Source organism: Urocitellus parryii, chromosome 3 (genome assembly GCF_045843805.1).
Source record: "Urocitellus parryii isolate mUroPar1 chromosome 3, mUroPar1.hap1, whole genome shotgun sequence".
NCBI classification, from domain to species: domain Eukaryota; kingdom Metazoa; phylum Chordata; class Mammalia; order Rodentia; family Sciuridae; genus Urocitellus; species Urocitellus parryii.
The window spans coordinates 12,927,772-12,942,518 of record NC_135533.1 but is presented as its reverse complement, the minus strand read 5'-3'; the positions used below and the strand labels follow the sequence as shown (position 1 = coordinate 12,942,518).

Genomic DNA, 14,747 nt, shown 5'->3' with positions numbered 1-14,747 from the left:
AAGTATCTGTATGCATAAAGTAAGTAAACACACCAAAATGAATGTTAAGAGAATTTGTGCATATTTTTCAGAATAGAAGCACTGACTCTGGAGCATCTGTTCCCATAAGCAGATTCCATCTGAGATGCTACATGTTAAGGCTACTAATGGCAATAGGAGCATCTATCATTTTTCCTCTGAACTTTTACTTCTATTCCAGGCATAAAGAATCTACAGAAAATGAGTGTAGCACAGGTCCAAGGGCCAGGGAAATGAATGGAGAATTATTTCAAGTACTATGAATGGTTAAGCATACCAGTGATGTCAATTAGTTTTTTTTCCCCCTGCTACCAATCTCACCTGTTCCCCTTACCTTAAAATCTCAACATCATTAATTTTAAAACGCTGTCCTTGTTGTGTCAGCAATCTACCAATATCCTGTGGCTTATGGATTCTCAAGTCAGTACTCATGGCTCCCAGGAACACAAGACCCAGGACTTTCTCCTGAACAATCAGGGAATTTGTTATTGTACGTAATAGGGTGTATAGAGTTTGGACATGCTTCAGACCAGTACCACCACTTGGCTCCAGGATGTCATCAAGGACCTGGGTTCTTCCCATCTCTTTCCTCTCTATTCCTCTGTGAAATGGCTCTGCCTCAAGTTGGCTTTCCTCGTGTATGAGCAGTAACAGCAATCGTTTCAGGCATTGTGTGGACATATGATCCTAGATAGGGCAAAAAGTGGAACTATCTCTTTCTCTCTTTTTAACTAGATTTGTTGAACTATAATGCACATACCTACAATTCTCCCATTAACATTTATGATTCACTGTTTTTTGGTTTATTCACAGAGTTATGCAACCATCACCATAGCACATATTTTGGAACATTTTCATTACCTCATAAAGAAATTTCATACACATTAGCAGTTATTTCCCATTTCTCCTCAACCTCCTCCCAACCCCAGCCCTAAGCAACTCCAATCTATTCTCCTGTTCTTTGTATTTGCCAATTCTGGGCATTTCATGTAAATGGACCAATATAATTTGTAGTCTTTGGCTCCTGGTTTATTTTACTTAGCATGGTGTCTTTAACCTTGATTATCACTTCTTTTTTGAATCCTGCCCCCTTTATGAATAAAACCTGTAGAGATTTCTCAGCAGATTTCCCTTTGAGACTCTTTGAACTAAGTGGAACTACATGATCAATTCCTAATCTAATGGCTGACGATGAAAGAGGACTTACCGTGATTACCTTAAATGGGGGTAAATCAACGAGGAGAGGGTTATCTGTCACAGGCCAGCAGAGGCTAGGAAGGAGCGAGCTGGATGCTGAACAAAATCTGGTCTATGATAGGCAGATGTGGGAAATGGACGTTGGAGAAGGAAATAAAATGTACACTACATCAGCACGTGACAAGGACAGCTAAGAATCAATGTTGAAAGAGTCTATACTCGCCCTCATGCTGTTTATTCCACTAGACTTCCTCTCTTCCTGACTTTTTGTTTTGAATCTGTAAACTTCAGATTCCAGGGCAGTGGGTTCACCAGCCACTCGGAATCCCACCCTTGCAATGGGTTCTACCACTGACCAGCTGCAGGGGATTCAGGAAGGTGGCAAAGGCAGGGAGAAGTAGCTGAGGGGTGAGATCACACAGTGTCCTCTTTCCAGGTCATCAGCAGACAACAATTTGTCATGTCATCATTGCTGTTCTGGCCTGGCTTTATATTGTTGATGAATACAATGGAAGAGGGTTTGCAAGTATGGGTGTGTGTGTGTGTGTGTGTGTGTGTGTGTGTGTGTGTGGTCATACTGAGTATTTACATTCTATTAATGGGAAAAAAATTGAAATGTAGAGCCACCTTCAATCTTGATTCTTTCACCCGTGGTTTACTCTCAAGTGGTCTCACCCTCTTCCACAGTATGGGGCAATCTAGTTGGGGTTTAAATACTCCGTCCTGTTGCCTATGCCACTCCCCTCAGTTCCTCTCATTCTACTTGTAGACAGAGGTTATTCCCCTCTAAGCATCTTCTGAACCAAGAGAATGTTACCTCAGAATCAGTCCTGAACAGATGGGAAGGAACTGGGTCTCAGGATGGTCTGTCATATTGGGAAAATGCCACAGATATTGCTATGTAAGTGGAGGCTTCTCCAATACTGGGAGCTACTGGACATCTCCAATGTCCAATGTCACTTTCCTCCAATGTCCTCAAGGGAAAGTGAATTCATTTTATAGGCAATAGGCATTCCTATTTTATGTGTGTATGTTATTTCAGTACATAAAAAGTACCATATGTGGCAGTATGTTAGATGTGGAAAGAGATGCAAGTTCCTACCCTTAACAGTACAAGCTGCTAGGGATTACTTTTCCACTCCTTGGGGACCTCACTCAGCAGTTAGCAATACTGAAGAAAGAATATGGAAAGGAAGAGTGTAATCCAAGCCCATCTCTCTGGCTGTACACATCTGAATATCTCTTTGGCTTCACCTGTGTCACGAACATGCCATCCAGCCGTAGGGATTGTGCCTTAGGTTGCTCCAGGCATCTCCTGGCTGTGGTATCAGAACTGAGTCTCCTTCCCTGACATCACAGGTGTTCATTGTGGATCATACGATGCTTTTCATGACTCTCCCTAACATGAAATGGGACTAGGGCTTCAGTCCTTGACTAACAGAAGTTCTCCCCCGCAGCCTAAGTCAGAATGTCAGGTACCTGTAGGGCCATTGGAAGCCATTCAAGGGTGGCTAGCTGTTGAGCTTGACTATTTCAGAATAATATACATGGTAGTAAAACAGAATTTGGAAAAGAGTAGATTTGGTATAGGTTTTCCAAACTCCAACCTACACATTTCAGAACTTGCAGAATTTTCTTCATCATTTTCAATACTTCTGTCCTTATAAAAACACACGATTAATGGCCAAAGTGAGTGATGTGAGCACTGTCATTCTTTAAGAAAGGGCCAGGTGAACCACAGTGTAACTATCAGGAAAGGCTCCATAGACAATGTTGGTGTCTTAGTTCATTTTCTGCTGCTGTAACAGAATATGACAGATGAAAAACAATGGAGGTTTATTTGGGTCATGTTTCTGGTGGCTGGGAAGTCCAGCATGGTGCTGGCATCTGGTGAGGGACACTGTGCCACATCATAACTGTCAGAAAGGTGGGCAAAAAGCACAAGATGAAAAGAGGAAAATTAGACCCAACTCACCTTCTGTATCAGGAACCCAGTCCCATGATGATGGCATTAATCCATCTATGAGGGCAGAGCTCTCAGGACCCAATTATTTCTTAAAGGTTTTATCTCTCACTACTGTCACAGTGGCAATGACATTTCAGCAAAAGTTTTGGACATTCAAATCATAGTATAAGGGCAGAAAGGAGGAATGGTGGTCACTACAGGACAGTACTAGAAATGGGAGTAGGACTGCACAGATGGCCCTACACAAACAAAATGAAAGGCAGAAATAATTTAATTTTAATACTGATTCACTCAAAGTGTTGAAAGAATATGCTTCAGGAAGCATATTCTAAGATAGTGTATACTAGTTTCCTGTGGCTACTGTAACAACTTACCACATACTCAGTAGTTTAAAATGACACAAATTTATTATCTCACAGTTTGGGAGATCAGAAATCTAAAATGGGTCTGTAGGGTTGTGTTCCTTCACGTTCTAAGGGAGAATCACAGGCAAACTTACTAACTTTAGAACATTCTGTGTAATTACATTCATAGCCATATGTGATGAAGATGTTATAGGAATACTGGATTCTGGTCTTTAGAAGTCCCAAGAACATAAATGAGTATAGTACTCCCTGTGCACATATACTCAAAAACAAAAATAAAGTCATCCCTAACAAAAAGCATATGTGTGTATACATTTATATGGTCATAAATGTATGTGGATTTATTTTTTTTAAGTCTCTGTCAATATTTTTCTGATTGGAAGGTTCTTCAACACTGAGCTTTTCTCATTGTCAGGAACCACAGGTTTGTTTCTTTTCTTTCTTTCTTTCTTTTTTTTTTTTCTGAAGCCCTAAAACATATGCTTAGTCTACCTATTGAACCATCTAGTAGTAAGTCCTGGGTATCTTTGAGTTCTGCAACTCACTTCTAAACACAAACATTTGAGACAGTTGGAAAAGAAGAGTTGAAAACAACTGTCTCCCATTCCCACAATACCATAACATTTTAGAATTAGAAGACTGTTTTTAAACTGATGATCTTCTCAGTCCCCTAAATTACAGATGGAAACTTAGAAGAGAGGGTTAGGAAGTCCACAGTGTGACCCCATTAGCATGAGAGTGTGAAACATGCTTTAATATACCGTAATCTCATTGGATGTACTCATTTCCTGCAAGCATTTGTGGGGGATGAGGCAGGATGCATGCCTACACTATGAAATGGGAGATTAGGCTGCAAACTCTCTGGGGACAGGGACCATGAAGGATGATGAAGATGAAGACATACCTGCAACAGAGCCTACCACAAACCACACAGAGAATGCTGTTTAATTAATTTTGAAAGTAAGAGGGGGAGAAAGCAATCTATGTTGCTGGCTTGGTCTCCACATCAATGTGAAGGCTGAGGACAGGGAATTTAAATTGCCTGTTTTTGGTCAGGACTGCTGCTGGCTTCTCTGTGGACACTCTCTTGTCTCTAGAACTCAGCGCACTATGGCCAAGAGAGAAACATAAGCCAGATTCCAAGACCCCTGAGTGAATTCCTGGTGGAGAGAGATGGTCAGGATACTTTATAGCTTTGCAAATCTGTGCCCTGCTTTTAAGACAATGAGGGAGGGCAGGGAGCTCTCCTGCATCTGTGTCTTAATTGTCTTCAGCTCAGCAATCCACGTATTTGGGAGAGGCACACTCTGCTCTTCGTGGCCTGTCTCGCCCACCTCCCCAGCTCATTTGCTGTCCTTTCTCCCTAACTCTCTGCGTCACCCACACTGGCCTTTAACATGCCAAGCAGCCAGGGCCTTAGCAGCACTGGCTGTTCCCTCCGCCAGGCCCTCCCTTTTCTGGACCTTGGCTTGGCCTGCTTCTGGGGGCCATCTGGGTCTCAGACCTTTTGTCCCTCCTTTCTCTGGGAGGCCTCAGATGCCTAACAGCATTGTCCCCCCCCCCCCCCCAACATGCCACTCCTTTTTATCACCCAGTTTCGTTTTCTTCCTGGAGCTGATCACTATTTAAAATTGCCTTAATCATTCAGTTAATTTATTTTCTGATTTAGTTCCAGGTCCAAAGACAGTGTTTGCCTTGGTGAACTTTCCAAAAAAATAGTGTTGGGCGATAGACAGACGGATGAAAGAATGAATAAACGAGTGCAGACGACGCAGGCATCTCCAGGGCAGCTGTCCCGCCACCCAGGCCGCCTCGCGTGGCAGAGCCCGGCCCCGCCCGCCCGCCCGCTCCTCCAGCCCCGCGGCGGAACCCGAGGGCGGCGGCAGCGGTTTCCCTCCGACGAGCGGGGGAGTCTTGAGAGAGCACACAGGAAAGGCAGGGCGGTGAGCGGGCCGGGCGGTGGTGAGTGCCGGAGTCGCGCGCGGGGCGCGGGCCGGGCGGCTAGCAGGGCCCGGGCGTGGGCGGAGCCGCCGCGGCGCGCGGGGCACGGGGCGGCTGGGCCTGGCCTGGGCCCGCGGCGCGGGCTGCGGCTCGCGGGCAGCTGGCCGCGCGCTGGCGGGTGGCAGCCTGGGCCCGGCCGGCGCGGCGCGCGAATCATGGTCACCGCGGGAGTCGGGTGTCCTGCGTTGGAGTCCTAGAGCTGTCGCTAGCCTGGGGACCCTCACTCGCTCCTCCCCTGGGGCTCCGGAGTGCTCCTTTGCAAAAAGGGGCCAGTGGTGTCCGAGCCTTGAAGGGGTGGATGGCTTCATTCATTCGGGCGCTTGGCGGGGTTGGGTGCTGCGGATGGAGAGGACCTGCCCGGGAGGGGTTCCAGGTGTCCTGAGCAACCCCGACCTGTCACGTCAAGGGGGTTGAATACTTGGGAATTCTTTAGGGAGGAAAATGGGCTCTTAAGATAAAATATGTTAATTTGAACGTATAAATTTTAGAGTTGGAGATGAGGGAATGGCAATTCTAGGTAAATACAAAGGACTGTGCATTGTTAACTAACGCATTGCATATTGTGATAAAGTTTATTCCAACTTACAAATGACAGTCTCCCCCTATCACATGTGGTCTTCACTGCTAAACCAGGTAAGCAGAGCAGATGAGGTATTCTTATTTTACTGGTCAAGAAATGGAAACAAGTTAAATGACTTACCCAGGCTCTCACCACTAGTAACTGACAAAGCCAGGACAAGAATCTAGTTTTAGGCCCATGAGCCAGTCCTCTTTCCACCCTAGGATAGGTGCATATTTTCACATTACTTGGATAACACACAAATTAATTCATTTGTGACAAAAAGGGAATTCCACTGGGGGTAGGGATAACCTTTAAACAGCCTTACTGACTCTTAGATTGTTTTTTAATTTATTGGTATTCCCCTTGGGTGGTTTTACTCTTCTCAAACTTGACCTCCATAGTGATGAATGCCAAATCTGTTGTATCTTTTGCCCAGTTTCCCCTAGCTTCATGCTGCTATCTCTAGACATCCACTGGATATTTTCTTTTTCTAAATATGTTTTTTTTTTAAGTTGTTGATGGACCTTTATGTTGTTTATTTATATGTGGTACTGAGAATTGATCCCAGTGCCCCACACAATGCTAAGCAAGTGCTCTACCAAGGAGCCACAACCCCAGCCCCATCCACTGCATATTTTCACTTGGATGCTCCACAGGCATGTCAATTTCAGTGTCTCTTAAGCTGCATACTACCTTTCTCCATAAACCTAGCCAGTTGCCTAAGCACAAAAACTGGCTTGGTTCCTCCTCTCTCACCTCCCACAATCAGTTGATCACCAAGTGCTAACAATTTATATTTTCTGAAAACCTCTGAATCCATTCTTGTGCTATCTTTTTTGTGCCTTCCTTCCTTTAGGTGCCTAGGGATTATGGCAAAAACTTCCTAATGGCTCTGTTTAGCTTTAATTTCAGTGTCTACCAGTCTGTTTTACATTCTGCGACTACAGTTGAAATATGATCATATCGCTCACCTGCTTAAATTCCATGAAATTGTTTTCATTGTCTTCAACTCCAAAGTCCTTAGTGTGGATTCAAGGTCTTTTCTAACCCTCCCTACTCCCACCATCCTTTCTCTCTAAACAACTGTTTCTCAAAGTCCGGTATGGTGTTGACCTTACAGTTATGGGCATACTATTTAAAAATGAAGGTGACAGTGGGTGTGGTGGTGTACACCTGTAATTCCAGCCTCTCCGAAGGTTGAGACAGGAGGTTCGCAAGTTCAAAGCCAACCTCACAAAAGTGAGGCACTAAGCAACTCAGTGAGACCCTGTCTCTAAATAAAATACAAAATAGGGCTAGGGATGTGGCTCCCTGGTTGAGTGCCCATGTGTTCAATGCAAAACAAAATATGAAGGTGTCGGCTAAATTTCAGAATAAATGAAGATCACGGGGAAGGGAGGTAAAGCTCAAGAATAGGTGTTTTTAACAGTTCTGTGCATTTTAACAGACCCTACACTAAAAGTTGAGATCTCTATTCAGGATGCTGTACCATGTTTACCCTGTTCTTTATTCATACCAGATTCTTGATGGGGCTCAAGACACACCACCCCATAATATGGCACTTGGCATTTGAAGAAACAGCAGAAGCAGGAAGGTCATTCTCTGACTACCTCCTGCCCTTCTCCCCTGAAGCAGATCATGAAAGACTTCTTTGATTTTCCTCTTTATTAGACCCTCCTGTGAGATGTGTTCATCATATACATAGAGGAAAAGAATTCTCTTATTTCTGAAGACACAGGGACACAGAAGAATCTGAACAAACAGGCCTCACTATGTTCCACCTATCATTATCATTAGAACATTATCCTTTATCAAATTGTACTTCTGCACAACTATCTACTCTTCATCAAAGTTAGCATAAAAATACATGGGCCTCCCTATTTGGGTCTTGTTTCTGAAAGCTTCTGTGTCACATAAAAGTTACATTAAATAATTTTGTTTGCTTTTCTCTTTATCTTATAGGGATCTCAGGCATGAAACTAGCAATGGCTGAAAAAGAAATTTCTTCTTCCCTATGCTATCTACCTGGGTTTCTCTGAACATAACTTGCTGCCTTTTCACTTTTATACACTGTCATAATTCAGATTGCTGTAACAAAAATACCATAGACTGGGGTGGCATAAACAAATTTAGTTCTCACATTTCTGGAGGCTAGAAATCTGAAACTAAGAGGCTAGCATGTTTAGGTACCTGCTGAGGGCCCTCTTCTTGTGTCCTAATATGATGGGGTGGAGGGATCTCTCTGGTTTCTTATGGGCTCACTAATCTCATTCATTGGGTGCCACCCTCATGACCTAGTTACCTCTCAAAGGCCCTATGTCCTAATAGCATATTGTTGGGGATTAGGACTTCAATACAGGCATTTTAGAGGGTCACAAACATTTAGATCATAGCATTCACATAGCACCCTCTTGACTTTGGTAACGATGCCACATTCTTCTATACTCAGGAAAGACTTTACTGACCCTGCATGGCTCCCTTGTGAGAACCAGTTCAAGTTAGCTCCCTTCTTGTAGACTCGCACTGAGCCTTGCTCACCCCTCAACATTTATCCCACTGTATTGCAACCATAATTGTGTAGGAATCAAGGGCTTATTAGTTGTCAGTCCTTGAGAATGGGTCTGACTTTTCTCTGCCCTAGCTCCTAGTACAGAGCCTGGCACATATGTTGTTTATTAAAGTCCTCTTAAGTGAAGGAGTGGTGTAGGGCAGTATGGAGAGGAAGGAGCATACCACTCAGTAGGCCTTCAGGGCCCTTTCTCCAGCAGCCTGGGTGTTGTGCAGGACTCATAGCAAGGTGGGCTCCCTTATGCTGCCTTCGTTTCTGAATGCAGTAAGGATATTTTTTCTTGTGAGGAATTTTAATGAAAGGCAGATAGAGAATAATAAAAGAACTGGTCTCTTCAATGGAAGTGGCTTTTTCCTCCTCTGGTCTATTTACCTCACTCATCCATAGTAATAAAATTTTTTGTTTAAATTTTTAATCTCTGTAGAAAATAATTTATATTTATTTTAAGAAAACTTAGCATATATATTACAATTTTAAAAATAAGCATCACCCACCATCCCACAACATAGAGGAAATTACTTAAAAAGTTGTTTTTATTTATTTGTATTGATATTTTTTTCAATTTATGTTCATATTTGTACATCGTGGGATAATACTAATTATATATGGCTTTTATCCTGTTAATTTTACTTATGTTATATTTTGAGTTTTTCCACATCTGTAAAAATTCCCAGTAAAAAAGGAATATTTGATACCACATGACTTATTCAATAGATATTTCTTAAATAGCCATTATGTGACTTATTCAATAGATATTTCTTAAATAGTCATTATGTGCCAGATCTTACTTAAGGCATAGAATTCAGCAGTAACTAGAACAAAGTCCTTACTCTCATGGGGTTTATATTCCAATGGGATAAACTGATTAACAAATTAACAAATAAACTTAAGTATCATCAAATGATAGTGCCATGGAGAAAACAAATAGAATATGTCTGTATTTATCACTTTGAATTTTAGTAAAGTTGTGCTATTTAACTTTCCTTATAGGAATATATGAGAATGTCTACCTAACTGTATTTTGTCATCAGTGAATATAATTTAAAATTTTTTATTAATTTTATAGATAAATAATGATACTGCTTTGTGATTTGCATATCTTTGATTACCGAGTAAGTTGGGCATTTCTTCATAGCCCTGTGCATTTCCTCTCTGCTTATTTTCCTATTGGAGGCCTGGTGTGCTCCTCTGTTTTGAATAAACTCTTACGAACATATTGTTGAATTCTTTATGTCTAATGGGCAAACACTCTTAAACAGTCATATAATGAGACTTTAAGAAGACAGAAAAGGAGGCTGGGGTTATGGCTCAGTGGTAGAGTACTCGCCTTGCACATGCAAGGCCCTGGGTTCAATCCTCAGCACCACATAAAAATAAATAAATGAATAAAATAAAGGTATTATGTCCAACTACAACTATAAAAAATAAAGAATACAGAAAAGCCAGGAGAAGTCTGGTAATCCTCTTCCTTTCTTCATGCCCCTCCTTCTTCCTTCTCCTACAATGAGGAACTAGTGATCTGAGAAAGAAGAATGTAGTTCAGGTAGAAAGATGTGAAGGAAGAAGAAAATAAATGTTGGTGAGTGAGAAGATGATGATGATGAAACTAGAAGGGAAAAGATGAGAAGAGGCAGAGCAGAAGTGATAAGGAGGAAACCCAGCAGGGGAAGAGGAAGAAGAGAGAGGGTGAAGGAATGGAAAGGAGCAATCAGATGCTACATGATTACTTTGATACTTATATTTTTATTTTCCTGTTTCTATTCATCTAGCAGATCTCCAGGAGAAGATGACTGTCTTCTTTAAAACACTCCGAAATCATTGGAAGAAAACCACAGCTGGGCTCTGCCTGCTGACATGGGGAGGCCACTGGCTCTACGGGAAACACTGGTAAATATCAACAGTCCCACCCCACCTGCTCTCCAACCGCAAAACAGCCTTAAAGAGCCTCAGGTTGAAGTTTTACCCAGCAGTTCTTTTCCCTCTAAAATACTGTGATGTAAAAACAATCAAACAAAAAAAACTCATTCAAGCCAAAAGCCAAGACAAAGATTTCTTATTGTAACCAGTTCTATACATTTAAAATTATATGGAGCTATTACACTCATACTTCAATAGATATGGATTATTCTAATGAGATTGGAAGTGAAGCTGTTTTTATTCATTTTATTTGTAGTTGAAGAAATTGAGGCCTATCACACAAAAAGTAAAGTCCTCTTTCAAGTTCAGACAGGAATTAGGACACATATAATGTGTCCCTACCCCAGCCCTCCACTTATTTTTAACTTGTGAAAAATATCTCCTTAGAATTTTGTTCCTGCCCTTTCTTAGTATGATCTCTTGATCTGCCATCACTCTGGTTGCTAGATACTTACCAGCTGTTTCTTCCATCCCCTCTGACCATCTCCATCTATCCCATTAACCTAGGTCAATTTCAATGAAACAAAAACTTTCAAGCCTTTTGTTTGAATAAGGAATTCAGTGCAATTATGTATATTTATTAGCCTTGGAGGGAGAAGAATGTGCTGGAGCTCCTTTTCCCTTTTAATATGGAAATAAGATTTAAATCAACAGAGAATTTTTAATTTTTTTTATATAAAAAATCATAGAAACTATTAAACAGCCAATGGGTCGCAGTCTTTTGCGAATTAAGTGCTACATCTTAAGTCTATAGCAACACTGAATCTATGTAAAACAGAAAACAGAATGGCTGTGCTTTGTATTGTAGGTTTCCTCATTGGAAGAGAGTCACATGGATACTTTTGTGATTGTTTTTAATTTACCACTGTCAGAAATGACTTTATGATGTAGCATGGTATCTTCTGTTCTGCAACTGTATATGTTGGAGCATCTTCTTTTCTAAGTATTATCAAGACTAAGCATTTAAATTTCATTATTTAGCATCTAATGAAATAAGCAGACCTCAGAAATTTATATCAGAAAAGACAGTAATATCAGAAAAGACAAGGACAGCATAGATTTTTTAATAAATAAAATATGATACATGTAGTATTTGGCTTCTCCTCCCTTTTTTAACTAACATGAGCTTCTGTTAAAGGAGGCTTCTGTACCTCCCTTGCAGGAACTCTGAGCTAGACCATGATCAACTGGGTCAGAGGATGCTCCCACTCACTGGGAGTTCCTGCTGCTTCCTTGACTAGGTGAAATTTAAGTAGCTGTGACCCCTGTTCAGGATGTCTTCGGAGGTACTGTAATATTTTTTTGCCCTTAGAGTCTTGAGACTTTGAAAAGGGCCATTAGGTCTCTGGCACCAGAAGAGGCCTCACTCTAAATTTGTTCTGAAATAGCTTGAATTTGCTGTGGTAGGAGCCAGTCATTTTGCTCTGTCTCCACCTTTGACATTCAAGGTTGCCATCCCAAATGCAAAACCCCTGTTGTCCTTTTGTGTTTCTTTTTCTCAAACTTTTCTTCTGCCTGCTTTGATACTGTTTAGCTCCATCTATTTATTTTTATTTATTTTAATATTTTTTAGTTGTAGATGGATACAATATCTTTCTTTCTTTCTTTCCTTATTTATTTATTTATTATGTGGTTTTGGGGATCGAACCCAGTGCCTGTTGCATGCTAGGCAAGCGCTTTGCCACTGAGCCACTACCCCAGCCCTCCACTTATTTTTAACTTGTGAAAAACACATAAACTTGACCACATTAACCATTTGTGAATGTACAGGTTCTTAGTGTTAAGTATATTCATATTTCTAGGATTCCTAGAACTTCTTTGTTTTACAAAACTGATACTCAGTACTCACTGAACATCAATTCTTCATTCCTCCCCTCCCTGGAGCTCCTGGAGCTACCATTGTGCTTTCTGTTTCTATGAATTTGATTCTTTAGGTCCCTTGTATGTGTGGAATCATATATATATATATATATATATATTTTTTTTTTTTTTTTTTTGTGACTGGCCTATTTTACTTAGCAAAATGCTCTCAAGTTTCTTCCATCTTATAACATGTGGCATGATGATTTCCTTCTCTTAAAAGCTGACTAGTTAATATTCTATTGCATATATTTACTACATTTTCTTTATCCATGTATTTGTCATTGGACATTTGGTTTCCTTCTCTCTCTTGCCTACTATGAATCATACTGCAGTGAACTTGGGTGTACAGATAGCTCTTTAAGATTCTGCTTGCCATTCTTTCAGATACATACCCAGAAGTGGGATTGCTGGATCATATGGTGATTCTATTTTTAAGTTTTTAAGGAACCTTTCTACTGTTTCCCATAGCAGCAGCATCATTTTACAATTCCACTAACAGTGCACAAGGGTTCCAATTTCTCCCTCTCCATCCTCACTAACATGCTATTTTGGTTTTTTAAATAGTAATGCCATTCTAATGGTAGTGAGGTGATATGTCATTGTGGTTTTGATTTGCTTTGTCTATAGATTAATGATATGAAATATTTTTTCATATATCTTTCAGCCATTTCTATGTCATCTTTGGAGAAATGTCTGTTCAAGTCCTTTGCCCTCTTTTTAGTTAGGCTATTTATTTATTTTGAACTGTAGAAATTCTTTATATTTCCTGGATATTAACTCCTTAGGAGATATAGAATTTGCAAATATTTTTTACGGCTTTGAGCATTTTTTTTTTTTTTTTTGGCAGTACTGAGGATTGAACCTAGGGTTTTGTCCATACTAGGCAGTTGCTCTACCCCGACCTACATCCCAGCTCTTTGTTACCTTTCTGTATATCTTTGTTTCAGTGTGCTGACTTTGTTCTTTGGTGCATAGAAGTTTTAAAGCTTGATATAGTGCCATTGTCTACTTTTGCTATTGTTGCCTTTTTTTTTTTTTTTTTTCCCCTGTGCTTTGATATCATAGCCAAGAAATTGCCAAATCCATCGTCCTCTATTCCTGGAACTTTGACCACTGCTGTGCCTTCTTTCACACTCCCTACCTGGCACTGGTTGAATGCTAAACCTGAACATCACTTACTCCCATTCCACTTCTGAAATATGGAACTTTGGCATCCTAGTCCCATTATAGCCTCTATTACTCCAGTTTTCTTATTCTCTTACTCCCATTCTTCAGTGTTATCAAAACTTTGTGGCCTTCCTGGTTTCTTTCTAATCACTTTTCCCTACTTTTCACTCTTCTGGATTCCTCAATCCAACACATCATATACACTTCTTAACTCCATTTTCACCTTTCCTGTCTGGCCTTTTCCATCTCCCAATTCCTTTCTCTCATCATAGCTGAACTTCTTGTTTACTTCCTACTCATGATACATCCTATTCAGTCTTCATTAGAATTATTTTCATCAGTTTTATCTCTTGTCCTTTTTAGACACTACTGACTATTCTTGAAACACTATTTCCCCCTTGCCTCTGACTCCCTAACTTTTGTCTCCATAAAGCTCTTTTCTGAGCTTCTGACCCGATCATAACTTCAATTGCTTAATGTCTCCTTGGGTGCTTCACAGGTGCCTCAAATTCAACAAACTTAAACAAACAAACAAATAAACAACAAAAAAAATTAAATTAAAAAAAAGCTTTCCTACCAAACCTATTTCTTCTTAGTAATTGGTATCACTCACCATCCATCTAGTTTCCCAAACTAGGAATTTGGACATCACACTCCACTTCTTATCCTCATTCCCCACATCTGGCTTATGTATTTTAGGTGGTTTTGCACCTCAGATCTCTTAACATGTTCACTTTCTTCTGTCTGACTTCATTGTCACCACCCTCATCCACACTACCATCCATTTTCTCACCTGGATCCTTACTAGCCCCTCGCTGTTCACCTTGTACTACTCTTGCCTGTTTCTAAGGTTTTTGACACACCATTGCCAGAGTGTTCTTTTACAAGTGAAGATTACTGTTGCTTTTAGGGTCAAGTCCACTATTCTTACCAGCTGTACATGAGTTTGCCCCATCTTCAGCCTTGCCTTACTCTACAGTTAGCATGTGGAACTTGCAGGTCTTCTGAAATGAATTGTTCTTTCTGTTTCAGGGTTCCTTGGAGGGTTTTCTGCATGTTATTCCCTCTGGGCACACTCACTTCTTTCCAAGGCAACTACCATTTCTTCAGGTCTCAAATGTT

The 14,747-nt window shown here is 40.8% G+C and overlaps 1 protein-coding gene across 5 annotated transcripts in view; it reads left to right on the top strand.

Moving 5' to 3' along the window:
• The first annotated feature begins 5,465 nt into the window (after positions 1-5,465).
• Positions 5,466-14,747, top strand: part of Agk (acylglycerol kinase) — a 76,503-nt gene continuing 67,221 nt past the window's right edge. For 2 of the 5 annotated variants that reach the window (XM_026405401.2, XM_026405402.2), the window contains exons 1-2: positions 5,466-5,508; positions 10,448-10,565. In XM_026405401.2, coding sequence (XP_026261186.2) covers positions 10,465-10,565 — 101 coding nt within the window. In that variant the 5' untranslated portion in view covers positions 5,466-5,508; positions 10,448-10,464. Of the gene's footprint in view, positions 5,509-5,681; positions 6,181-10,447; positions 10,566-14,747 lie in introns of those variants that run through there. The other 3 variants (XM_026405398.2, XM_026405400.2, XM_026405399.2) reach the window with 3 other exon arrangements.